Source organism: Gorilla gorilla, chromosome 12, assembly GCF_029281585.2.
Source record: "Gorilla gorilla gorilla isolate KB3781 chromosome 12, NHGRI_mGorGor1-v2.1_pri, whole genome shotgun sequence".
NCBI lineage: Eukaryota > Metazoa > Chordata > Mammalia > Primates > Hominidae > Gorilla > Gorilla gorilla.
The window spans coordinates 109,966,440-109,991,978 of record NC_073236.2 but is presented as its reverse complement, the minus strand read 5'-3'; the positions used below and the strand labels follow the sequence as shown (position 1 = coordinate 109,991,978).

The 25,539-nt window shown below is 42.9% G+C and overlaps 1 protein-coding gene across 1 annotated transcript in view; it reads right to left on the bottom strand.

Moving 5' to 3' along the window:
• ALK (ALK receptor tyrosine kinase) overlaps nt 1–7,694 on the bottom strand; it is a 738,088-nt gene extending 730,394 nt beyond the window's left edge. The window contains exon 1 of the mRNA XM_019021235.4: nt 6,101–7,694. Within this exon, the coding sequence (XP_018876780.4) occupies nt 6,101–6,767 (667 nt within the window). The 5' untranslated portion in view covers nt 6,768–7,694. The remainder of the gene's footprint in view (nt 1–6,100) is intronic.
• Nucleotides 7,695–25,539: the final 17,845 nt, after the last annotated feature.

The window sequence follows — 25,539 nt, the reverse complement described above, 5'->3', positions numbered from 1 at the left end:
TCAGCTAATTAAAATAAAGGAGTTACCAGAGGCCAGTAGTCCAGTGCCTCTAGACCTGGACAGAGCACTCTCAGTTAAGAAACGTCTGCCATCTGAAAATGATTCCGCTGTAACATCTCTATCTTGTTCTTCCTCCATCTTAACTTTCATATTTTCATAAAGTTAAGCCTTGGTTTCTTTCTGTAGAAAAAAAGAACTGGATTGCGAATATGCTGGTGGACTCTTTGAACTGAATCCAAAGTCAAAAGACTTACGAGACGACATTAATTCATGAGGAGGAAGTAAATACCACACTTCAATCCTCCTTTCCATGCATATTTCTGAGAAAGTCGCCTTCCATGGTGAAATGGTAGAAACTACTACACTTATAACTCTCTTCATTTCCCATACATCCCACCTTTCATCTCTTAGGAGTAAGAAGCTAGCTGAATGGAGAACCACAGCATCACAACTGCTGCTGCCAAGTATTGCCACACATGGCCACACATAGAGATTACAACTCCAGATGGCACCATTCAGACAGACTAAAATGTATATGGAACCCCTAGAGTTGTAGAGTTCACAGCCTACATGACCAGATGCTGGAGTGCTGCTGTTGCTATTATGTAAAAAAACCATAGTGGTTCATATTGATGAAGCACTTTATTTTGCATCAGGCATTGGGTTAAGGATTTGCACACATCATCTAATTTAATCCCCACTACAACACCTTGAACTATTACTATCCCCATTTAGGAACATTTAAGAACTATTATATCCCTATTTTTCTAATGATAAAGCTGGGCCTCAATGATTTCGAGGAATTTTTCCAAGCCCTGGCTATTGCCCACCAAATATTTGTTGCATGGTCTTCTAGCAAGGATACTGGAAATTTTTTCACCTATTGACATGTCTTGCTCTTTGTAATCTGCACTTGGAGATGATTCCCTTAGTGGAAAGAACTCTGATTTGAAGGAAAGGGGAAATGTGGTTCTAGTCAGTATGAAAGTTTCCAGGTGTATACCATTTTGTGCTATATGACCTGGAAAAATACAGTCTGGATTCCAGTTACTTCATTTACAAAATAAAGCAAACATTTGTCCTGCCTACCATAGGATTAATAAGTAATAATAAATGTGAACATGCTTTATAAATTGTAAAGTTCCAAATAACCATAACAGGACACTAATAATGATTATAAAGAAAGGCAAAATTTCCTTTACAGGTCAGACTGGAAAAATTTCCATGTTGTGAGGTTGCCAAGGCAGTGATCCTGAGTGGCAGGGCACTGAGACTTCTGCTGAGCAACTCTCATTCTTCTCTTCTCCCACCTTCAGGCCAGTTCCTCCTGACTTTCAGCAGACCAACTTCCTTATAGATATTCCTTTCTCACTCTGTTGCCCAGGCTGAAGTGAGGTGGCACAATCTCGGCTCACTGAAACCTCCAACTCCCAGGTTCAAGTAACTCTCCTGAGTAGCTGGAACTAAGGCGCATGCCACAATGCCTGGCTAATTTTTTTATTTTTAGTAGAGACAGGGTTTCACCATGTTGGCCAGGCTGATCTCGAACTCCTGACCTCAAGTGATCTGCCCTCCTCCTCCTCGGCCTCCCAAAATGCTGGGATTACAGGCATGAGCCACTGCGGCCAGCCTAGATACCCATTTTTATTAATAATCACACTCTCCTCCCATGCCTTACACAAAAACCCCTCATGGACCTTCTTTCTCTTTTAAAAATTTTTGAAATGTTAAATTGGATGTGGATGAACTTCATCTTTCAAATGGCAATATAGATTCTCAACATTTAAAGGGATTTTTAAGTAGCCAGTAGGAGTCCACCAAATCTAGAACTGATGCATCTTCTCAAGACACAGGTCACCTTTTGCCCTGCTCAGTGATGCTTTGTCATATACGCTCACCCATAGATGTATCTTAGATACACAATTCTCTGGTGAGTGTGCCTCCCAAACCCCTGGATATACAGATCGCACCCCAGAGAAATAATCTATGTTTAATTGAAGGGCAGGGAAGAATAAATTCAGTAATTTCAAAATATTTGTCATTAACAATTTTTTAAGTGCCTCTCACCAACTTCAAAGATGTATATGCAATTCTTTTCTTTTCCTCTAAAAACACCAATGCCCAAAGGCTCCAGGGTTTGGATCATAAAAAGGTTCTGATTCCTTCTGCCATTCTGCATCCCAGCTCTCTGTCCTGTTGTAGCTTCTCAATATGCGAAAATATAGAACTGATTAATTAGGAATGCTGGGACTTGTCTGACCCACATCTCACCTGACTCCCCACTCCATTGGAATTCCATTCCATAGTCAGAGGAATATCAATGTCAGAAAACAAGGTTTCCCTGATATCCAACCCGAAGTTTGCTTCTACAAGTAGGATCCAATTACTTCCACGGGCCACGCTAAATAACTCCTCTCCTTCACTGCCACTCTCTCTCTTCAGAGATTTGTAGATTGTTACCATGGCCTTCCCTTCATCGCCATTTAGCCCAGCCATGTATATTTAATTCTTTTCATCTTTCATCGTAAATCAGTCCCTTCAACTGTTAAATCAGCTCTCTGCTCTTCTCTGGACTAGTTCCAATTCTCCCAATTCACCTCCAATAACTGATATCCCTTCTGGGAGCTCCAATTTCCTCTCCATCCTCCTTTGCTCTCTCTGCCCACCCCAGAAATGAAATGGGAAGGGACTGACAGATATGGGAGTTCAAAGGTCAGATATATTGCATTGCATACATCTCTAAATTGCTCAGGCCTCTCCGTAGTACATGTAAAATCCAAAGTCATGTATCCACTTTCCTGGGTGGGGAGGGAGTGCTTACAGGGAAATAGGCCTCCTATCCCATGAGTCATCATACCCTAGCCCTCTGCCTGGGTGACGGCAGAAACAGATCTCAAAACACCTGTAAGCCAGGATACAAACTGGAGCTGTGGGCAACATGCCAGCCTTGCAGACAGACACCTTTTCTATGATTTGGGCTGTCCTGGGAGAGGCCAGAACCATTAGTACAGTCCCAGAAACTGCCTCTTCACCTCTTCTCCATGAATGGGTGAATTTGGGATCTGCCTCAGACTTGAAATGCTGATCCTATTTACGAATTCACAGCAACCCACAAAGAAAAACCATTAGCATTTCATGCATTATAAGGCCTCTCAGACATCTTTCTGTCCTCTCAGACAGCCCAAATCACAAGCAATGCAATGGTTTTGCTTTCTCCTAACTGGTGCTTTTTCATTTTTACTATTTTAGTCATGGTCCTGCTCAGGTTTAGGAAGCTATCTTTGGTCTGAGCCAAATGGGCTGCTCCAGGCCCCTCACCACAAAACATGGAAGAACAATCAGCTCTTCCCTCCCCCACAAATAGCCCCATCAGCATCATTGTGTACCTCCAGACAAGACACTTGGGCAGACACAGGAAGAAAATAAGCTGAGCTGTGCCTACTTTCCCTCTGTATAATTGAAGAGCCCACATCATAGAAGAGTTAAATGCCTTTTCTATAAATCAGAGCCTATATAAAAATAATAAACCCATTTCTCCAAACATGATAAATAGCAAAATCAATCCCAGTGTCAGAACCTAACCTTGAATTTTCATAGGGAAAATGAATGGAACCATAATGATACATGTTGTCTGAAACACAGAACATGGTATAGCAAGGTGTATCTACTCCATGGGGATGTCTGCAATGGAGACTGTATCTGAATGAGGCTGGGGAGGCAATGATAATGTGAGAGGCTAGTCCTGCATGGCCAGCTGCCTAACTGCAGACAGCATATGTCCTCAGAGACAGGAGAGACCAGGCTGTTCCAAGTATGATCACCACAAGGCCTGAAGTGCTTTTCAATAGGCTGGCTGTCTCTCTAGAGGTCATGGGGAGCTCATCCAGTTACACTTAGTGTCTTATTTGATCCTATCAATAATCATTTGATTCCAATCCTGCTGAAAAATGCTTGGCCAAATTTTCTTGCCTTTTAATGGCAGAATCCTGGCTCCTGCTGAAATCAGCATTGCTAGATGTGTCAAATGATGCATAAGGGCTTGGTCCAGCTGCCAAATGTACTGGGCCACTGAGGAAGGACTTGGGATGCCCACAATGCTTCCCTACAGCCAATAGCAGAGAAGCCCTTGGAGCACAGCCTTTCTACATAAACCTCCCCACTCAGCAGCTCCAACACCTTATTTAAGACTTGAGTGGAGTATATTCTTTAAATGAATTAAGCATGTGACTCTTCAGAGACATCCACTGATAGCTTCATGCAACCTACCTGTTTACAGTTGGCAGGTCTGGGGCTGTAGAAATGAGCCCTTTTGCCTGTCACCAACATCTGACAACAGCTGATACAGACTGCTGGATTCTATGGTCATTTGATAAAAGGTGATGGGGAAGCTCCACAGATGCTCAGAGGCATGAAACTAGAAGATAATCTGCATTTCCAGAGAAGTCATTTTTATATCCATTACTAAAACACTGGGCACTAAAACAGAATGTTGCATGTATAAACCACACAAACCACAATGACATTAAAGCCCAGCTGTTCTTTACAAAAACGTCTTGGGTGGAACAACAGTGTCAGTCTTCCATCTCAGTTTACTGAAGGCACTATCAAACTCATCAATGCCTCTTAGGATGGTCTATATAAATTCCAGCACTAAATGAAAAGGGCTCACTTTAGGTGCCAGTGTCACTAACACTAATGTTGAAATGTGCATCCGCACTCTGTTTTTCTTGGGGGTCACATACTAGTATGTTTTCTGTGCAATGACTAGGGAACCTCAGCTTCTGAATATCCCTCCTGCATGAGAGTACTCGTGTGTGTGTGTATGTGTGTGGACAAGCATGCAAGATACTTGTAGCTCTACAATGGGCCCTTTTCAATGGTTTCCATCCAATTAATATTAGACATTAGTAGCCAGTGGAGCATAAGAACTTCATTTATTTCTGATGATGAGAATGATAGAAAAGAATCTGGGTTTGCTTGATGGAATTTGTGTAGGCTCTTTAAAAGCCTGATTCCTTTTCTGTGCCTTTCTTATTCATTTACATTGTATATTTTATTCACAAGTCTTCCCCAGTTGTCTTACAAGAAGAACATCAATTCAAAACCACCTGGTTTTCCAGTCAAAGGACACTCTGGAAAGAGTTAGAAGTAAGTGCCTGCACACACACACCCCCAACTCAGTGAATATGGGAAGAAATGAGGGAGTAAATGAAACAGAAAAATCTCATTTTAGGAGTCTCTAGCAGGGAGATCTGCAGTGAAACAAGCCTGCCAGAGACTATCATCAAGAGCTGCTGCTGCAGACGTTCAAGCTAAGAATCAGAGGGGAAAGGAGGAGTGGGGAAAGGTAAGAAAAGCAGGAAAACCAACGATGGTTTCTCCCTGGCTTCATAGTGACTCCCCAAAGGAAGACAATCTTGACAACTTTCCTTCCTTCCTCCACACCTCCCTCCTGTCCTCTGTTCCTTAGTTTCTCTGGGGCTCTCCCAACAACATGTAAGAGAAAGGATGAGTCGAGAGTGCATAGCAGACTGGGTGGGGGTGGGAGGGGGAGAATAAATAAATAAGGAAGAGACAATCCCTGGCAATACCTGCCCAAGTCAACGTTTGGAATGGGGACAGTTGGGTGAGATTCAATAATATGAAGAGAAATTCTATATTCCCTGAGAAGGTACCATATTTCCCAAATCTGTGCTGGCCAGGAACAAGAGGGAGAGAAGGGCAATAGTTTTGACATCTACTACTAAGCTTGGAACCTGGAAGTAATCGGGGCATTTCAACTGTCCCGGGGCCCAGGAAGAGGGGCGCCCAATTTTGTCTCGGACAGCGTGTAAGTCCAGAGAAGAAGGCGCTCTGCCAAGAGTATGAAACTTTTCTCCCAACTTGGTTGCTAAAGAGGAAGGAAGACCCCTGAACTGCGTTCAGGGAGAAAACAAGAAACTACGGTCTGATTCGGGAAGGAGGTTTGCGGGAGGAAGGAGGGCGATGAAGCAGAGCTGAGGTTTTAGAAAGTGGGGTGGAAGTGAAGATTATTTAATGGTTGCATATCAATGTGACTAAAAACACTAAATCCCGGCACACTCAGGCGGGAGCTGCTCACCAGTCCCGAAGATCTGGAAGAGAAGGCGGGGCTGGGAGGCGCGAATTGCCGCGGACAGCCTTCCCTCTCTGCCCACTTCCGACGCCTTCTTCTCGGGCATCAGGCGGATCCTCAGTCGCCCTTCGCCTTGGCGAATCCACCAACTGAACAGCTCGCTGAGATTGAACTGGAGCAGCCCCACAGCCGCCTCCCCGGGGGGCCCGACGCAACCCTCCAAGATCGCCTCCTCGCCCAGCTCCAGCACCAACTGCTTGGCACGCCGGAGCTTGCGCACGGAGCCGCCCTTCAGCACCCTGGACAGCGTCCGGGCCTCTGCCGGGGCTGGTGAACCGGCGGTCCAGGAGACCCCCGGCGCCGGCCCCAGCAACCTGATCAGCGGGGCGCAGTCCAGAGCGAGCGAGCCGCGCGCCTCGGGCCTGCCAGCCTTCAGCTCCGAGGAGGATGGTGGCAGCAGTAGGTCCCGGGCGTAGACACGGAAGAGCGAGGGCACCACGAAGTCAACTGCCAGACTCTTCCTCTGCAGGCGCGAATAGCTGAGTGGCTCCCGGGGCTGCAGCGCCGGCCCCGCAGCTGGGGAGCCCGCGCGCTGGCCGGTCCCCATCCCGGAGCCCACAGCTGCCGTGGAAAGCAGCAGCGGCAGCAGCCACAGGAGCCCGATGGCTCCCATCCCGCCGGAGGAGGCCGTTTACACTGCTCTCCGGGCCCAGCCTCACCCTTCGCTCTCCCCCAGATGGGAAGAGGCTCTGAACAGTCCTTGGTACCCAACGGCTCCTTCCACCTGATCTCCAGAGGACTGTGCGTGCGCGCAAGTCTCTTGCTTTCCCCCAACTGCACGGAGGCGAGCAGGAGTCTAAATGAAACAGACCTGGAAGCTCAGGGGCGAGTCCAGAGACACTCAAGCACACTGGGCTCACTGGCTGGGACCTTGAGCCTCCCGCTCTCCGCGCCGAGTGCTGCGCTCCCGTCTGTAGCTCGCTGCGCTCGGTACAGAGGAACTACTATGGTTGAAGGGAGGTGACAGTTGGGTACCGTCCTCTCCTGCCCCCCGCAGTCGGAGCTGGGGTCTGTCCCCTCTCGGGGCAGCCTCCAATCTCCGCAACTTTTAAGGCTGAGAACGGCGGCTCCCAGCTGCTGCACGCTGTCCTGGCCGCCTCCTGCGTTCCTTTTGGCTCCTCCAAGCTCCTCTGCCCGGTCTGGGCGGGAACCGAGGGCGGAGGCTGCCGTCTTGCGCACCCTCAAGCTATCTCTCCGCTGCGCGAAGGCTTCGGACTGTCTGCCTGCTGAACTTCTGGGCGTGAATCCCAGCCCCCGCGCTGCACAAGTTTGCAGCGTCCTTGCTCTCACCCGCGCCTCGGCTCCTCAGAGTTCGTAGGCACTGGAGCGGCCCCGGCGGCAGCAGCTGAGGGCGTTCAGGGCAGGGGCGCCCGAAATCTTGCCGCCCCCTCCTCACCCATCATCAGCTCCCGCGGCTTTGGGTGGCTGGCCAGAGGTTGGCCGGAAAGCACCTCGGTGCCCCACGACCCTCCGAACAGAGGCGGCGGGAGGTACCAGCTGCTACCGCCGCTGCCGCTCCCAGAGCCGCTGGATCGCATCTGCCTGGGCGCCCGCCACTTGCAGCTGGCGGAGCCGCGCGAGCGCGCGCAGGAAGGGGGCGGGGCCCGGAGGGGGCGGGGCTCACAAGCCAACTCCGCGCCGCTGCCGGACCCACGCAGTCCGGCCTCGCCCCGCCCCACCCGCACCCTCCAACCAATGGCGTGGCTCGGTCGGCTCCTATGCAAATCTGCAGAGGCCTCGGCATTCATTGAGAAAAGCAGTGAGCCCGCCCCACCCTCCCTCTGTTCCCTCTCCAGTCTCTTGTTCCTTCCCCTCCTCCAGATTCCCTGCCCTATTTCTCTGCAGTGTGAAAGGGAGCAAATGTGAGAACTGGAAGAGGCCTTTGCAATCAAGCACTCTCCCTAATTATACATTTAAGAGATTAAACGGGTCCGACTTCGGAAAAACAGGTTCCAGAATAAAACTGGAGGAGAGGGGAAGGGAGGAGGGAGTGGGAAGGGAGGAGGAAGTGGGGAGAGGGTGGCAGCGCGACACTGGCAAATCTGAGAACAGCTTGTATTAAGGCCCTGAGACAGAATATTTTCTGACCCATCTATTATTTGAATGCATTCCTGGGAGCTTAGGAGACCTGCCGTCCACACAGGAGAATTTGGGAATGGGGGGCAGAGAGGGATGGATGGTCTTGGTCTGGCAGAGTTGTTCTGCAGCTACAACAAATACATTTCAGACCCCTGTCAGTCGCTCTGTTTTCTCAGAATGGTGTCTGAACATGTGTAACCTCCCCTAGTCTCTGCAAGGCAAACATTTTAATTCCAGATTTACAGATGCAGAAACTGAGTTGCAGAGCATTTAATTGCTTGCCCACAATCTTGGGAATGAGGGTTCAGAACCTTAGGCTTTTTTTACTCACCTGTAATGGCTGTACCTCTCCTCTCCCTTTCCTTTCGTCTCTCCTGAGCTGCCAACACAGAACTCATAATAGCTGTTTTCATAACAAGTGGTTCACTAGATCCTCAGACAAAACTACCATCTCTGGGTCACACAAATCCCCTTGATTCCTTCTTAAAGGCTGGTTGTCAGGCCTTGGGCTGACTGTTGAAGCTAAGAATAAGGCAAGATCCTCTCTGGAGCTCACGGCCTGTCGGGTAGCACAGGAGTCTTCTCACAGGATCAGAGCACAGTGTCACATTGAACCTCCCTCACTGAGCTCCTGGGGGCCGCAGTAACTTGCCTACCACCCCACAGGAGATAGTGGCCAAGTGGAACCTCTGTTCTCCTAGGAGCTGGGCTCTTTCCAGCTTTGTGGCAATGCCTTGGCAAGTGGAAGACCCAGTAACAAAGGAATATTGATTCTCGGAATGGCTTTCTTCCTGCTCTATGTTTGGCAACTCACTTAATTTGACAGGCATCTGCCCTCTCTCTGGAAGTAACACTAGATACACTGACTTTACAAGTTTTAGGGCAAAGAATTATCTCACCCGAGAAGAAAATATGTTCCTATCTTGGTGGAGGAAGGGAGGAAAAGAAAGAAAAGAGGGAGGAAAATGCTATGGTAGTTAATACTTTCCTAGTACAATATATGTTTGATTTTCATCAGATTTTTCTGACATACCTACTGAAAGAGGAATTTTTATTTGAAGTATGAAAAAAGACTAAAACTCCAGCCTTTCCCTATTTCTCTATACAATTCTTGACCAAAGGCATTACTGACTCCAGTTAATTTGTCAGTTAACTGTGAATCGTCTGCTGCACCCAATGGCCACTAGGGGGCTGCAGAGACTTGAAACTAAATGAGCTGCCAGGGTTTAACGTTCTCTAATAATGCCCCCTGTCCATTGCTTTTGCACCTCATAGACACAAGTCTCAATTAATTCTCATGATTTATACATTGTCTCAAACTTTTCCCAAGGAAAAATAAGTGCCTTTCCCTGTAGATTAAATCACACTAAATCTCAAAAAATTTCTTCTTTTTTAGATAATTTTTTTTAAAGGAGGCAGGAATTAATACTGATAGTCTACCAGGCACGAATGTATGCATCTGTAGACATGTGGGTGTCTAACACATCACACAGTTTTTTTGGGAAAGGGTATATGTTATTATTTCTATTACAGAGATAAAACAGCTAAGGCTCAGAAAGGCAAAATAATTTGCCCAAGGTAAAACAGCAAGCAAATAACAGAGTTGGAATTCAAACCTCTGACTCTTTTCCTCCAACATTTACACAACCCACTGAGAAAAGTTAGGACCTTAACTCATGCCCAAATTTATAATTTTAACACCCCTATCCTATATAATTTCCATCAAAAGGACGGGAGACGGGAAAATGAATTTAAGAGCACATAGGGGAAATAGAGACAGAAAGATGAAAAGTGTGAGAATGATTGCTAACACATCTTGTGCACTTATTATGATCTATTTCAAAAAGACTTTCATTCACTATCTCATTTCATATTCCCAGTAACACTCTGAGGAAAAGTAGTAGTATCTCTTTTCTACAGATCACAAATAGAAGCTCAGGGAGGTTAACTCCCCGACAAAGCTACACAGGTAACTAGAGCTGAACCTGGATACCTGACTAAGAAGTTCATGCTCTTAAATTCTGGGTGATCTCCCGCATATTCTCACTCATAGGTGGGAACTGAACAATGAGAACACATGGACACAGGAAGGGGAACATCACACTCCGGGGACTGTTGTGGGGTGGGGGGAGGGGGGAGGGATAGCATTAGGAGATATACCTAATGTAAATGATGAGTTAATGGGTGCAGCACACCAACATGGCACATGTATACACATGTAACAAACCTGCACATTGTGCACATGTACCCTAAAACTTAAAGTATAATAATAAAATAAAATAAAATAAAATTTCTGGGTGATCTCCCAATAGAGAAAATGGGATGAGGTAAAATGGATTGAGACGAGCCAAGATCAACAGAGGAAGAAGCTGAAAGGCCAAATCAGAGAGATGGGGAGTGGAAGTGGCAGACATAGATTCTGACATAGATACTGGAATCCCCAAGGAGACAATTAGGTGGGCTGCTCTGAGTCACCTTGCAGATGACTTGGGCCATTGGGCTGGGGGAGGAGGAATGTGAGTTGACCATGTACCAAGAGAGGAAGTGGCCAAAGCGGACACTGAGACCACCAACACCCTCCTCAGGAAATTCCCAATTTCCGGAAAGGCAAAAGTGAACAACTCAGTCAAGCAGGTACATAAATTCTCTATAAGAGAAGTAATAATAAAAATGACATGAGAAATTCAGCAATGTGACTTAAGGTAAAACACATCTCACAACTGCAAAATCTGATTGGGACATATAGGATCAAGTTAGGCATTTTGTTGGTCAACAGATACTCCTCGTGTACCTAATGTATACAGGATGTTGTTCTATGTTCCAGGAATTTTTTGCTCTGGACAAAATAAAAGGTCCTTCACCTTAAGAAGCTTACACTCTAATGATGAGAGACAGATAATAAATGTGCAAGCACATAAAGTAATTTAAGATAATAATAGTTGCTATAAAAAACAAAATAGGGCCATGCGGTAGATGACTTGGGACAGCAGGTGCGGGTGCTGCCCTAGCTCTACCTTCATACTTGAAGAAGTCCTCTTTAAGGAGGTTAGAGTTAAGTCCTGATTGGTGGGAAAGAGGCAGTCATGAAAAGCTTTTGAGAAAGAACGTTCTAAGCAAAGGAATATCACAGGCTATGGTCCTGAGATGAGAATAGCTTTGCATGTCCAGTAGACAGTAAGAAATCAATCTGGCTGGAACATAGTGAACAGAAGACAGAAAGGTGGAGGGGCAGCCAAGGTCTAGGTCTTCTACAGTTGGATAGGCCATGGTAACAAGTTTGCATTTTGATTGCAATGGGAAGACACTACTTTAGCGGAAAGTCTCATACTCTGATTTATGCTGTAGACTTGCACTGTTCAATATGGTAGCCATTAGTCATATGTTGCAATTGAACACATGAAATATGCCTAATCCAAACTCAAATGGGCTGTAAGTGTAAAGTACACACCACATTTCTAATGTTTATTATGAAAAAAATATATAAAATCCCTCCTTAGTATTTTTCATGTTGAATATATGTTTAAATGATAATATTTTGGGTATATCAGGTTACATAAAATATATTATTCAAGTTAATTTTACTTTATTAAATTAATTTTACTTTATTTAATGTAGCTAGTATTCTGGGCTTGGTCAAGAGTTTTAACCTCTTGGCCTTCTCTCTCCTGTTTAAAAGTGGATTATAATCTATTTCTGACAAAGTTGTTGTGACAAATATAGCAAATGTGAAAATTCCTAAGGGCATGATAGGTACCCTTACCTTCGCTAAGCTAAAGCAAGTCAATAATCATGGTCAAATGTCAAAAATAAAGACAGGATACAGTTGTATTCTGGCTGGGGGAAACCACGTGTTATATGAGAGAGACAGAGATTGAGAGAGAGAAGAGGAAGAAGAGGAAGAAGAAGAAGAGGAAGAGGAAGAAGAACGAGGAGGAGGAGGAGGAGCAGCAGCAGCAGGAGCAGGAGCAGCAGCAGCAAGCAAGAGGGAGGTGAGGAGGAGAAGGGCGATAAAAAGGCAAGAGACAAATCAATAAGTAGACCTGAAACTAGACATCAGAGTATACTTATTGCTAAGGCATTTGGAAACCCATGACCAAAGGAACTTACCCTGGGCCAAGAGCAAGAATTGGCACCCAGAAGAAACATTCAAATGAACCAAGACTTGTGTTCAGGAAAGTAGATTTTCATCCCAGCCTTTCTTCTCAGAGGCTCTGTGACTTTGGGAAAACCTTTGGCTTATCCAGACTCCTGTTTCAAATTAGAAGAAAGGACCAAGTATAGTCTTTAAGATACAAGTCTGAAATCCTCTGTGAAATTCTTCAAGTGGCCAAAAGGCCTCATTCAAGACTGGGGACCAGAGTTGACAGGTACTAGAAGAAGACTGTGAGTTGCCAGCACAACCAGGAAGAGAGCTGGGCCCCAATGCTGCACAGAGGAAAAACAAAACCAGGATTTCTTTTAAAATATGCTCTGCCACATGGCAAGCCTGAGCTCTGAATCTGTAGCCTGACACTGCTGACCAGTCACATACAAGGTATCTTGTAAGGATCGGTGTGCTAAGAGGAGGGTAGTTAAAGTCATTAAATATTAATTTAAGCACCTACCGTATGCTTTGCTGTATGTGATGTGCCATGGAGAGAGACCGTGGTGAATAAAACAGTCTATAAGTTCCACTTTTACACTGTTGGTGGGAGTGTAAATTAGCTCAACCATTGTGGAAGACAGTGTGGCGATTCCTCAAGGATCTAGAACTAGAAATACCATTTCACCCAGCCATTCCATTACTGGGTATATACCCAAAGGATTATAAATCATGCTGCTATAAAGACATATGCACACGTATGTTTCTTGCAGCACTATTCACAACAGCAAAGACTTGGAACCAACTCAAATGTCCATCAATGACAGACTGCATTAAGACAATGTGGCACATATACACCATGGAATACTATGCAGCCATAAACAATGATGAGTTCATGTCCTTTGCAGGGACATGGATGAAGCTGGAAACCATCATTCTCAGCAAACTATCACAAGGACAGAAAACCAAATGCTGTGTGTTCTCACTCACAGGTGGGAATTGAACAATGAGAACACTTGGAACAGGGCAGGGAACATCACATACAGGGGTCTGTTGGGGGATGGGGGATGGGGGAGGGATAGCATTAGGAGAAATACCTAAAGTAAATGACGAGTTAACGGGTGCAGCACACCAACATGGCACATGTATACCCATGTAACAAACCTGCACGTTGTGCACATGTACCAGAGAACTTAAATTTATAACTTAAACTTATAATTTAAAAATATATATTAAAAAAAACAATCTAGGTTCCTACTATCATAGGGCATTGATAAAATTAAATGAAAAATACCCAGAGTGTGAAATAGAATCCACACCTATGCTACAACTCAGCAAAAATTAAAAACACAGAAAAAACAAAAACTGGAGGAAATCATTGAAAAATAGATTTATTTGGATGGCAGAATTATGAGTGACTTTTTTCCTTCTCCTTTTTTTCTAACAAATGACTTTTAATAGTTTTGTAGATAACATAGTAATAGAATTTGCTCCCCATAAAGAAAGCGTATTAGGGTAGCTAGGTTATGACGTAATAACAACAACCAACCCCTGCCCCTCCAAATCTAAGTAAATTAAAAACAATATATTGAAATATATTCTTCTCATAATCCATGTCCATTTCAGGTGAGCAGAGGGCTCTGATCATCATAGTCACTTACAGATCCAGGCTGAGGGAGCACCCACTCTTGTAAACTTGGAGGGTCTTGCACCCACAAGTAAATCCTCCAGCCTGGAAATGGCACATGTCGCTTCCATTCACAACTCTGGCTGGGAAGATTTACATCGTCCCACCCTACCATGAGAGGGCCTGCAAGGTGGAGAGTCATAAATATCTAGCAAATGGGCTTACCAACTCCCAAAGAAGGGGGAGACCTGCAAGCATTGCATTAGATGACTTAGACTAGGAAGGGTCCACAAGACTAGAGTTACCCGGAGAAAAAATGACCTCAACTCCCCAGGGATCCACAGTCCAGCTGGGGAGTCCAACCGCCATCAGAGAGCACAATCTCTCCTCGATATGCTTCAGTCTGTGAATATATCATCGTGGAAACAATGAGAGTTATCTGGCAGCTTGATAAGAGGTGGCATAGACACAAGAAAAGCCTTTCCCAAAGAGTGACAGCTCTCTCCTAAAAACTAGAAACAACCTCACATCTACAGAAGAGGGGAGAAACAGCAAGAGAGATAGAAGCACATTGTGTCCAACACTGAACATTTCACAGCAATCCCTGTTCTTGCCAAAGCACAGTACATCAGGGAAGAGGGGTGGGAGCTATTACTGTAATGAACAAGTGTTGGTCTTATCACCTGCTGCTATTCTAATACGCTCTTGCCTTTTTAAATATCCTTTTGAGCTGAGGAAGACAAAGAAACCCTTTTTGGGTAATTTGGTTATCGACACAGCCTTCTTGAAAAGCCTTTTAAAGGGCTCCAAACCCACGTGCAGTGTCCTTTCCATGTAGTTCTCTCTGCCTTGCAGTCAGAACTGTGGTCTGTGACTTTTAGTGGCATCACAGAGAAGCCTTTGGTGTCTTAGAGCTTAGACATGTCTGTGAGGTGGATCAGATCAACTGTAGGCAAGTCAATCTCTGAGCTATAGATTACATCCAATTGACCTGCTGCAGTTGTCAATTGGACAAATAATGATCAAATAAAAGACAGCTCCCACTGGCCAGTCTAATCTGATCTATCAGCTCTCATGTGCATTGTCCTGCCTGGGCCTCCGTCCTTGCCTTCCTTTCTTATCCAGACCCTAGGATGGCAGAATGCCTTTGACTGAGCCCCATCCCCATTCAGAGATCAATCTTGGTTCTATCTAGGAGGAATTAAGACCACGCAGCTCAACATCAACTCCCTCTCATATTAATTCCCCTCTCACTTCGAATCCCATTTCTAATAAATTGAGTGAATCGTATTTTGCCTTGCCTCTATGACCAAGCCACACCCTGTCCCTAATTTCTGAAAAGACTGTTTCTTAACCTTGTTCTTATAGGACCCTCCCCCAGGCACTGCCCTTCCTCTGAGGTCTGCTACCCACTAACTGGCTTCCATGATGCCAGTACCTTGCTGGCCCAGCTGTGTGCACACCAGGTCCTAGGCCTCTCTTTGGGAAATAAACTAGAGTTACCTCTCTCACATCCATTTTCCCTTTCTTGTGATTAAGCCTACGGCCAAGGGGGGCATTATTAATTACCATGGGACCTCAGTCATAGCCATAGCTGATTAGATCAGAGGTGAACACCTGACTCCAGGGAAGCTAAGCCCCAGGCCAGGTTGAGCCAATCAGCTTTTCTCTCCAAAATTCGAACTAGGAAGCCCAGACTGTGTGGAGCTGACATTTGAGTCATGTTAATAGTGAAGCACCTAAATGCCTGAGGACTGGTGGTTTCCATCAGATCTGTGATCTTATAATGAACACCTCACCTTGAGAAAATTTGGGATGGACTTTGCTCCTGGCAAATAAAACTAAGACAAGCTGGGACTTGCCCTTTCCCTCTTCACTGGTCCCTGTTGGCACTGACTCCCTGCATAGGCTCCACCTAAACACTTTTCTCAAAGTCTCATGGGTATCTGACCCCCAGCACCTGTCTACCCTGGTATCCAGGACTGGCCTTGTTCATCCCATTGTGACAGAACCCCAGAGTCCTCTGCTGTCACCCCTTGCTGATTGTGAACTGAGTACCCAAGTTGGATTTAACCAGCACTAGGAAAACATAGGTCCATCATGACCATATTTTCAGAGCCACCAATCTGGATATGCAGTCAGATGGGACTTCTGTATACAGCATATTTCCACATATGAGGCAATTTGGGAGAAGTAGCTTGGATGCTACGGTGTCAATATTTTGCAGATATTTTGAAGCTTTTTGGAAAATAAAGTTACATCAAGGCTGATCCAACGCATCCAGGATACAAGGTTGTAACACCACCAGCCAATATCTGCACCCCTAGCCGGTGGGACAATAGTCCTGTAAACAGGTAGTGATATCAGTGTCAGAAGGGAAAAGCCTCCTCTGTGTCTACTTCCCCTTTCCAAGTCCCAAACCCTGTCTCATGGCTCCTGATGGCTTAGCAGCCAGTATGGCCCATATAGCCAGTCCTCATCCTGTAAAACAGACCCTCAACTCTCCCACCAGTCCAAGATGTCTGGCCCTGTGGTAATAGTCGAGCTCTGGAGTCTTGCTCGTTACTTTGAGAAGCATATGTCCACTGATGTTAACCAGCCTCGAAAACAGTCCCATCTTCTCATATTTGCACACTTGTCCATTGCCTTCCCACAGTGACTAGGGCTAACCAGTGTCACCAATAGGATATGCAGAAATGAGAGTATGATTTCTGAGTTTGGTCACAAAAGACACTTTGGCTCTCTTGGATCACTTGCTCTGAGGGAAGCCAGTTGCCATGTTGTAAGGATATTTAAGAAGCCCTGTGGAGATGTCCATGTGGCAAGGAACAAAGGACTCCTGCCAAGAGTCAGCTGTAACTTGCCAGACATGTGAATAAGCCATCTTGGAAGTAGATGCTCCAGCCCCAGGCAAGCCTTCAGATGCCTGGAGCCTCAGCCAATACCCTGACTATAACCTTGTAAGAGACCCTGAACCAGAATCACCTGCTTAGGTCAGGTTTTTGACTCACATAACCTGTGAGATAATAAATATTTATTGTATTTTTGGTGGCTAAGTTCTGGATTAATTTGTTTTGCAGTAATAGATAACAGACATACCACTTCTTCCTGTTCACCAGGTACCTCTGTCTTTCCACCTGTGTCCCCAGCCAGGCTGTGCCATTGCAGGTCAATCTGCCACAGCTGGTGCCATATATACCCAAATGTCCACCAAGACAGGACTCATCACCACAGGCTATAGCCAGAGGCAGGAAACCCCCTCAAAAATACTTCAGTGTTCCCTTAACACCTACAGCTGAAGCTACACAGCCCTTCATATTCCTGGGAAGGAATCCTTTAATTTTTTTTCTTTTATAGAATTTTCTTTCTGATTATAAAAGTGATACATATTAATTGTGGGAAATTTGGAAAATTCAGAACTGTGTTTAAAAGAAAGTTTCAATAACTCACATTCTTACCACCTAAAAGGAATGACTCAAAATTTTGTTATAGTTCCTTCTGGTATTGTTTTAAACCAGAATCATTTGGTTGATGCAAAGTCATATCCTGTGCTATTTTTTAACTTAACATTATATTATAAGCACTTTCCCATATCACAGAACATTCTAGGGATTTATGGTTTTTAATGACTGCATAGAATTACAATGTATAGATATACCATAATTTGTTTAACCAATCTCTATTTTTGGACATGTAGGTTGTTTCCAAGTCTTTGCTGTTACAAATAATGCTGCAACAAATATTCATGTACATTAATCTTTGTCCATGACTCTGATTAATTCTACAGCTCATAAATTTCTGTTTGCATTTCAATTCATTTCTCTAAATCCCTAAGTTTCTTTTTTAAAAATGTAATCACTAAGACATGCATAGAACTGAAAAGCTACAAAAGATTAGGCAGTAAAAAGCACATCCTTCTCCCTCCAGGGTCCCTGGTCCTCCAAGTCAATTTCTTCAGAGGCAATAATGGTTACCCATTCTGGGGTATTCTTGCAGAACCCTTCTATGCATATATAATTATAGATGTAAAGGTCAGATGTTCTCAAAGTGTGTTCCATGGACCCCTGGGGTCCTCAGGACCCTTTGAGGGAGTCTATAAGATCAAAGCTACTTTTATTATAATACCAAAGCATTATTCACCTGCTTCACTTTTATCCTAACAGAGGTATACAGTGGAGTTTTCCAAAGGCTGTATGATATGTGATGACATCATCATGTTGACAGCTAATGGAATGTGTGCTTGTGTATTCTTAGGTTTTCTAGAATTTTCTAAGATAATCTCTTTAGAGTTCTTGATAATTTTTAAGAGTATAAAGGCTTCCTGACACCAAAATGTTTAAGATCTGTTGGTATAGATTTTAAAACACACATACATGTACATGAAAATGGTTGTGTGCTATATGTATTCTGTGGCTTTTTAAAAATATATGGCAATAAATCTTTGAGATTACTTCATCTCAACAGCTATAAAACAGTCTTCATGTTTTTAATTGACTATTTTCTTCTATGTTATGGTTGTTCCACATGTATTTAACCAGCTTCTATTAATAGAATTTAATGTTTTAAAATATATCTTCGCTGCATTATTACTATTACATAACAATATATGTTGCACAGAATAACCTTATGTGCACTTCATTTTGTAAAAATGCAAGAATATTTCTATAGTAAATTCTTAGTAGTGGAATTGCCGGCCCAAGGGGTATGCACATTTGAAATTGGTACTGTCAAATTGCTTTCCATAGAGAATATATCCATTTTTATACCCACAACAGTTGAGAGCAATTATTTTCTCACATCTTCACCATCACAGTATATCAGTTTTTTGATCATTAAAATCTGATAGTTAAAAATATGGTATCCCATTGTACTTTGAGCTCCATTTATTCCATTATGAGTAGATCAAGTATATTTTCCTATTTTAAAAAGTCACTTGTATCTTATTCTCTGGAAAGTGTCTGCTTATGTACTTTGCCATTTGTCTTTTGATTTGTTGTTTTTTTCTTATCGATTACTAGAATTTCTTTACATATAAGAAAATTAGCACATTTCTGTCTTTTGCCTTTTAATTGGTTTATCTTACCGGGCAAAATAAATTTTGCAACTATCAAATTAATAATTTCTGTTATGGCATCTGGGTTATATGTAAGTTACATGCGCAGACACACACACTCTCTCTCTCTCGTTTTAAATTTATTCTATATTTTCCTCTAGTGATTTTATGGGATATTAAACTTTTTAGTCCATTTAAATTGTTTTCATACAGATTTAGACAAGAATCCAAGTTTACTTTTTAAATTTTCTTTCTACATGGGACTGATTGTCCCAACACTATTTATTTCGTAAGAAGTATTTTTTCCCTACTGATAAGAAATTCTACCTTTATTATAAAATTATTTTTGCCTCTATTTGGGTCTTTTTCTGATTCCCCCATTTTGTTGCATGGATCGGTCTGTGTGTCCCTCCCTAGCTACACACCATTTACAATATTATAGCTTTGTAATAGGTAGAAAGTTGTTCCTTCCTTCCTATTATCCGTTCTTTTCAGCATTTAGTTAAATATTCTTGCTCCTTTATTTTGCCATATAAATTTTAGAACTGACTCAATTAGTTTAAAAAATCCTGTTGCTTTGAGATTACTTGAAATTTACAAATTAACATAGGACAATCTGCCATCTTTACAATGTTGAGTCTTTCTGTCCAAGAACACAGGAAGTATTTTTACCGTGTTCTTAAGTAGCATTTAATAATTTCTTCACATAGATCTTGCATATTTCTTGTAAAGTTTACTCCTATTGTTTCTTTTGCTATTATAAATGGAATTTTTTTCCTTTCAAATATATTTTCTAACTGGTTATATATTATATAATATTAGAATTATATATTATATAATACTGGGATGCTATTGATTTTGGTTATATAATGATATTGAATTGGTTATATAATATATAATTTTGGTTATATAATGCTATTGAATTGGCTACATATTATATAATACTGGAATTATATAATATTGGAGTTATATATTATATAATATTGTAATGCTATTGATTTTCCTGTATTCATTTTATATCTGGCCTTCTTACTGGATACACTTGCTTATAACAGTTTTTCAGTTGTTCTTCTTGGATTTTTCAAGTATATATCATCTGAAAACAATGAAAATTGTGCTGATTTCTTTCTGAGTTTTATACCTCCTTTCTTTCTGAAACCAGCTCAGTTTTCCCATAGAACTGATGTTTATAGCTTTTTTTGAGTAAACATAGATATTGACTTTCCTGTTCTTGAAGCTTGAGAAACTTATACTTGTCTTATCTGAGTTTCTTTCTCAGAAAACCAATCGTCAGGGCTCCCAGATAGTATCAAGGAGTGGAAACTTTCCAGACCCCTTGTCTGACCACCTGCTCACTGTAGAACATCTTCTTTTCCTTCCCTACTGTATAAACCCCTAACTGTAGCCATGGAAAAAACTAATTTGAGCCTTGTCTCCCATCTCTCTGCAGACTTCACCCACAAGAAAGCTCTTCTTTTCTGACAATACCCACTGTCTCAGTGACTGGCTTTCTGTGCAGTGAGCAACTGACCTTCACCAAACCCTTGGCATTTGGCTACACTTCTCATCAAATTTCATTGGCTAGCTCCTCCAAAATAAAGCCAAATCACAGTAAGGATGTGTAGAATCTTGTGTTGTTCCTGACTCTATGGGAATGGTTCTAATATCTCACCAGTATGCCTAATGCTAGAATTGCCTTGAAAAAGATATCTTTTTATTGAATTATGACCCTTACTTTTCTAAACTCCATGCTCCCATCAAAAATTCAGATTCCCCAATCAATCATTGTGGCCCCCATCTTGCACCTATCGGTTGACATGTGATATGTGCACATATCTCAAACTGGAGGAATGAATTTGTCGTCTAGAATTAGATGGTAAACTCTCCTGGGGACCAAAATAAGGTATTTTTAAACATCTTCCTCTAAAAGGGATTACCAAAAGGTAGGCACCACATGCATTTCAGCTTAGGGCTGCTGAGTAAAAGTTTACTACTGGTGCCTAATTTTCAGGGAACATTCAAGAAAGAAGACAGTGCCTGAAAAATCTTTCAACCCAAATCTATTCATATACTATTGCTCTATCTGAGCTGTCTTTCTTTCCTAAGCCCCCATAGTCTTTGCCTGTCTCTAACTCACAAAGCATGCTGAGCCCCGGTCTCAAAATCATTTCAGACACACTCTCTATCCTCACCCACACCTGCTAATGCTGACCTTGTGAAGACTGTGAAACCACATGTCACAGTTTCCCAACATACAGAATAGCCAGGAATGCTTACTAAAACTTTAGAATCCCAGGCTCCCCAAGACCTGGTGAAGCTTATGTATACCATGATTTGAGAAGCACAGCCTTACAGTTTCATCAGTGCTGCAGGAAGTGCTAAAGGCCCTACAAGGTCCAACTCTTCATCCTCAACTCTTCTGACGAGAAGTCAAATTATCAGGCTCTTCCTAGAACTATTAGGTATGCTATGACCCCCACCCAGACAGGACAAATGCTATTTCTAAACTACTTGGCTTAGAATCTCCAAGGATGCACACGCATTTCTGGGAAAGTGGAGACACACCCAAACCATCCGTGGGTAGATTCCAGTGGATACTCTGAACAAAGTGGATCAGACATGTCTGTCAAACCCAGAAAAACCTAGAACTAGGAGGCTTTGTTAGAGAAATCATCCTTTACTGGAATGGGCCATGGGAACCTATGACAGCAAGATCTTTCCAGCCATAGACAACATGTGCCCAAGGCTGGTTCTGTACATCCCTATCCATGGAGTAGCCCTGCCTCTGATTCCACAGTGTCTCAGATGTCTGCACTTGCTCCTAAACTGCCTCAGGTATTAGGGCTATTAGGAGCCGTGATGGCATCTGCCACACCCCTGGTTACACTAGCCACTGGCTTGCTAGCTGGCATTTTCGTGGGAGATGGTTTGGTTGCCTTGTACCCATCTCTGCCCTCTTTCTACTTCTTCCTTTTCTCCATAGCCTGATGATGTTGAGCAGGTCTCACCTGCAAGCCCGAGTTACGGCCACTGGTAAGAACAAGCATCCCTGGCGATGAACAATCATATTTACAAACTGTCTACTGCTCACACGCACAGTCAGGACCACTTTGAATGGTGGCCTTAGAATGCTGAGGAGATCCACCGGCAGCCCCCCGTGGTTGGAGTCAAGGGTGGTGTGAAGTGGCAGAACTGCCGAACTGCTTTTAAATTGGTCTTTAAGCAAACGAGAAAAGCAGCTCAGCCCATTAAGAAACCCTCACTCAGAAGCTGTCCCACTGCCATGCCTCCCGGGGTGTTTGGGGACTCGGCTAATGAACCACCAGCACCGCCGCTAGTTACTTCCCTGAAAGTCACACCACATCAAGGTGAGTTTGCCGAGAAACGGAGGCACTCCTGGCCCATCGAGGGAGCCCATCTGGCGAGTTTAGCTTCTGTCTCCAGCAGCACCACATAATGAACGAGTCTCCTTTGAGGGAAGCGAAGCATTTTTCCAGTCTGACTCTGCCTTCTTTATAGATTTTCAAAGCCTGGTGAAGGCAAGAGGTCTCCCTTTCTTTCAGGGAAGACAGTAGACTTTCATCTTGACTCAGGACCACAGGCTACACAGTCACAACTTAAACTCAGCAATCCGGGTTCTTAAATTTTGTCACTCATAAACTAAAAATTGCTCATTATTAGAGTTTGTGGAAGAGTCTAACTCGGTATTCACTCAAAAGTGGGGATATCTTTCGAGCCTGGCTGTGTTTCCCAGCTCCTACTGTGTGTGCAATGCTTTACAGGTAGGTGTACTCCAACACTTTGAGGAAGTCAGTTTCCTCCATCACTGGGTCTGTGGTGCTATCATGAGTAGCACTCACAATGCAAATAATACTTCATGCGATTTCTTACTAGATCAAGTTTACCACGATTATTGTTAACTGGTGAGGTTTTCAAGAGCGACTATTTTTGCTTTTTGTAAAATATAAATCACTGTTCATCTAGCTTTATTATAATCAATTTAGAGTATTATCACTTATTTGCTTAACTCTATGATGTACAGTGATCTATAGTTGCATCAAAAGTAGTTCGGGCCTATAATTTTCCAATAATTAAAGTTTAATATTTATCATCTATATCCGTGTGCTAATTTGCTTTGTATACAGACACTTAAATGACACACTTATGTGCTGCCTGTGAATTTGTGCCATTTGAATCACTTGAGCCTTCTAATAAAGAAAGTATAATAAAAATCAGAGTTATCTTAAAATCACAAGGCATTGTTTTAGCATATATAGACTCTTGTATGTGTTCATTTTCTTTTTTTTACAATACAAATAATGTGCAATATGTATTTCTTTATAGCAACAAATTGAACATAATTGATTTTGTCCTTCAATTATATTTTGTCTCCCCCCAACTCCCATCAGTCACTGACAGAGGGAATTGATGGGTCAGGGAGGTTTCTGTTTCACTCAAGTAGACTATGATAAAAAAAAAAAAAAAATTTAAGAAATTATAGGGGTTGAGGGGGCAATGATGGAGAGGCCATTGGTAAGGGATCCAAGTCCCCCAACCACTTCATTGAAGCAAGGCAGCTCGCCTGTAATCTGGGTACACACTGAGTTTCTATGTTTGTAGAAAGAATCCTACTGCCAAAAAGTGTTTGAAATCTCAGCACTACACTTTTCTATTTATTCAAAATACTATAACCTTCTAAAACAATGCTAGAAAAATCCAGAAAGATGGCCCCGTTAGTTGAGGAGAAAAGGTTGAAAAGAAAAGGAAAAAGAAAACGTGGAACTAGGCACAGAAAGATAAGATTTAATCATCTCAATTCACCCTAGCAAAGCACCCAGCTGGGTGGATACCAGGAGGGGTGGGATGGGGATGATGGGAGATGACAGGGGATGAATGAGAGAAGATCCTGGACCTTTTGGTTCAGGAAAACAAAGACAGATGTTCAAAACTGACTATGATACAGGGGAAAAAAAAAAAAAAAGAAATGCAAATAGCATTGCCAAGGGGGTGAATTGTCCCAAGGAGAAGGGATCACTTTGATTATGAGCTGCTTAGGAAGGATACTTCTCCCTGAACACTGGGTTGACATAATTTATTCAGTTGTGAATTTATTTAGCAGAAATTTGCCACTGAGAAGGCACTGGGCAAAGCCAAGGAAAAGATTCCAAGAACCAGGGATTCCCTTGTTTCTTTGACATTAAGGAAAGTAATCTAAGACAATGTTTTTCAAACTTGAATGTGCATACAATTCACCTGAGAAGGGAGGGCAGGGGGAAGGGGGAGGGTCCTGTTAGAAAAAGATTCCTATTCAGAAGGTCTGGGGCTAGCCTGAAATTCTGCATTTCTAATCAGCTTTCAGGTGATGCCAGTACTGCTGGTCAGACACTTTGAGCAGTATGGATCTAATGAACTCATGCCTCACTCAAGTGTTAGAGACACATCATAAGGCAGTAACTACGGTGACAAATACTGCTACTTGCCTACCCAATATCCATTCTCTTATTTCACAATGAGAATCCCAGTTTTGTTTGGCAGGGCAATATGCTCAGCTAGAACCATTCAATTTTTCAATATAGTATCAACTGTAGTTGGGGTGGGGGAGTATTGTGAAATAATTCTGGCAAAAGAAGTATAGGCAGAACTTCTTGGAGAAGGCATCTGTGATGGTTGGTACTGAGTGTCAACTTGACTGGATTGAAAGATTCAAAGTATGAATTCTGGGTGTGTCTATGAGGGTGTTGCCAAAAGAGATTTAACATTTGAGTCAGTGGGCTGGGGAAGGCAGATCCACCCTTAATCTGGTGGGCACAATCTAATCAGCTGCCAGCAAATATAAAGCAGGCAGAAAAACGTGGAAAGGAGAGATGGGCCTAGGCTCCCAGCCTAGATCTTTCTCCCATCCTGGATGCTTCTGCCCTCGAACATCAGACTCCAAGTTCTTCAGTTTTGGGACTCAGACTGGCTCTCCTCACTCCTCAGCTTTCAGATAGCCTATTTTTGGACCTTGTGATTGTGTACATTAATACTTAACAAACTCCTCTCTCTCTCTCTATATATATATATATATACACACACGTACATATAAACATATACATATGTACATATATACATATACTCATATACGTATATGTGTATATATGTACATATATTCTGCTAGGTAGGTGGACTCCAACACTTTGAGGAAGTCAGTTTCCTCCATCACTGGGTCTGCAGTGCTATCATGAGTTGCATTCACAATGCAAATAATACTTCATGCGATTTCTTACTAGAACAAGTTTACCACAATTATTGTTAACTGGTGAGGTTTTCAAGAGCTGCTATTTTTGCTTTTTGTAAAATATAATCACTGTTCATCTAGCTTTCTTATTATCAATTTAGAGTATTATCAGTTATTTGGTTAACCCTATGATATGCAGTGATCAATAGTTGCATCAAAAGTAGTTTGGGCCTATAATTTTCCAATAATTAAAGTTTAATATTTATCACCTATATACCTGTACTAATTTGCTTTGTATAAGGACATATACATATATGTACATACATAT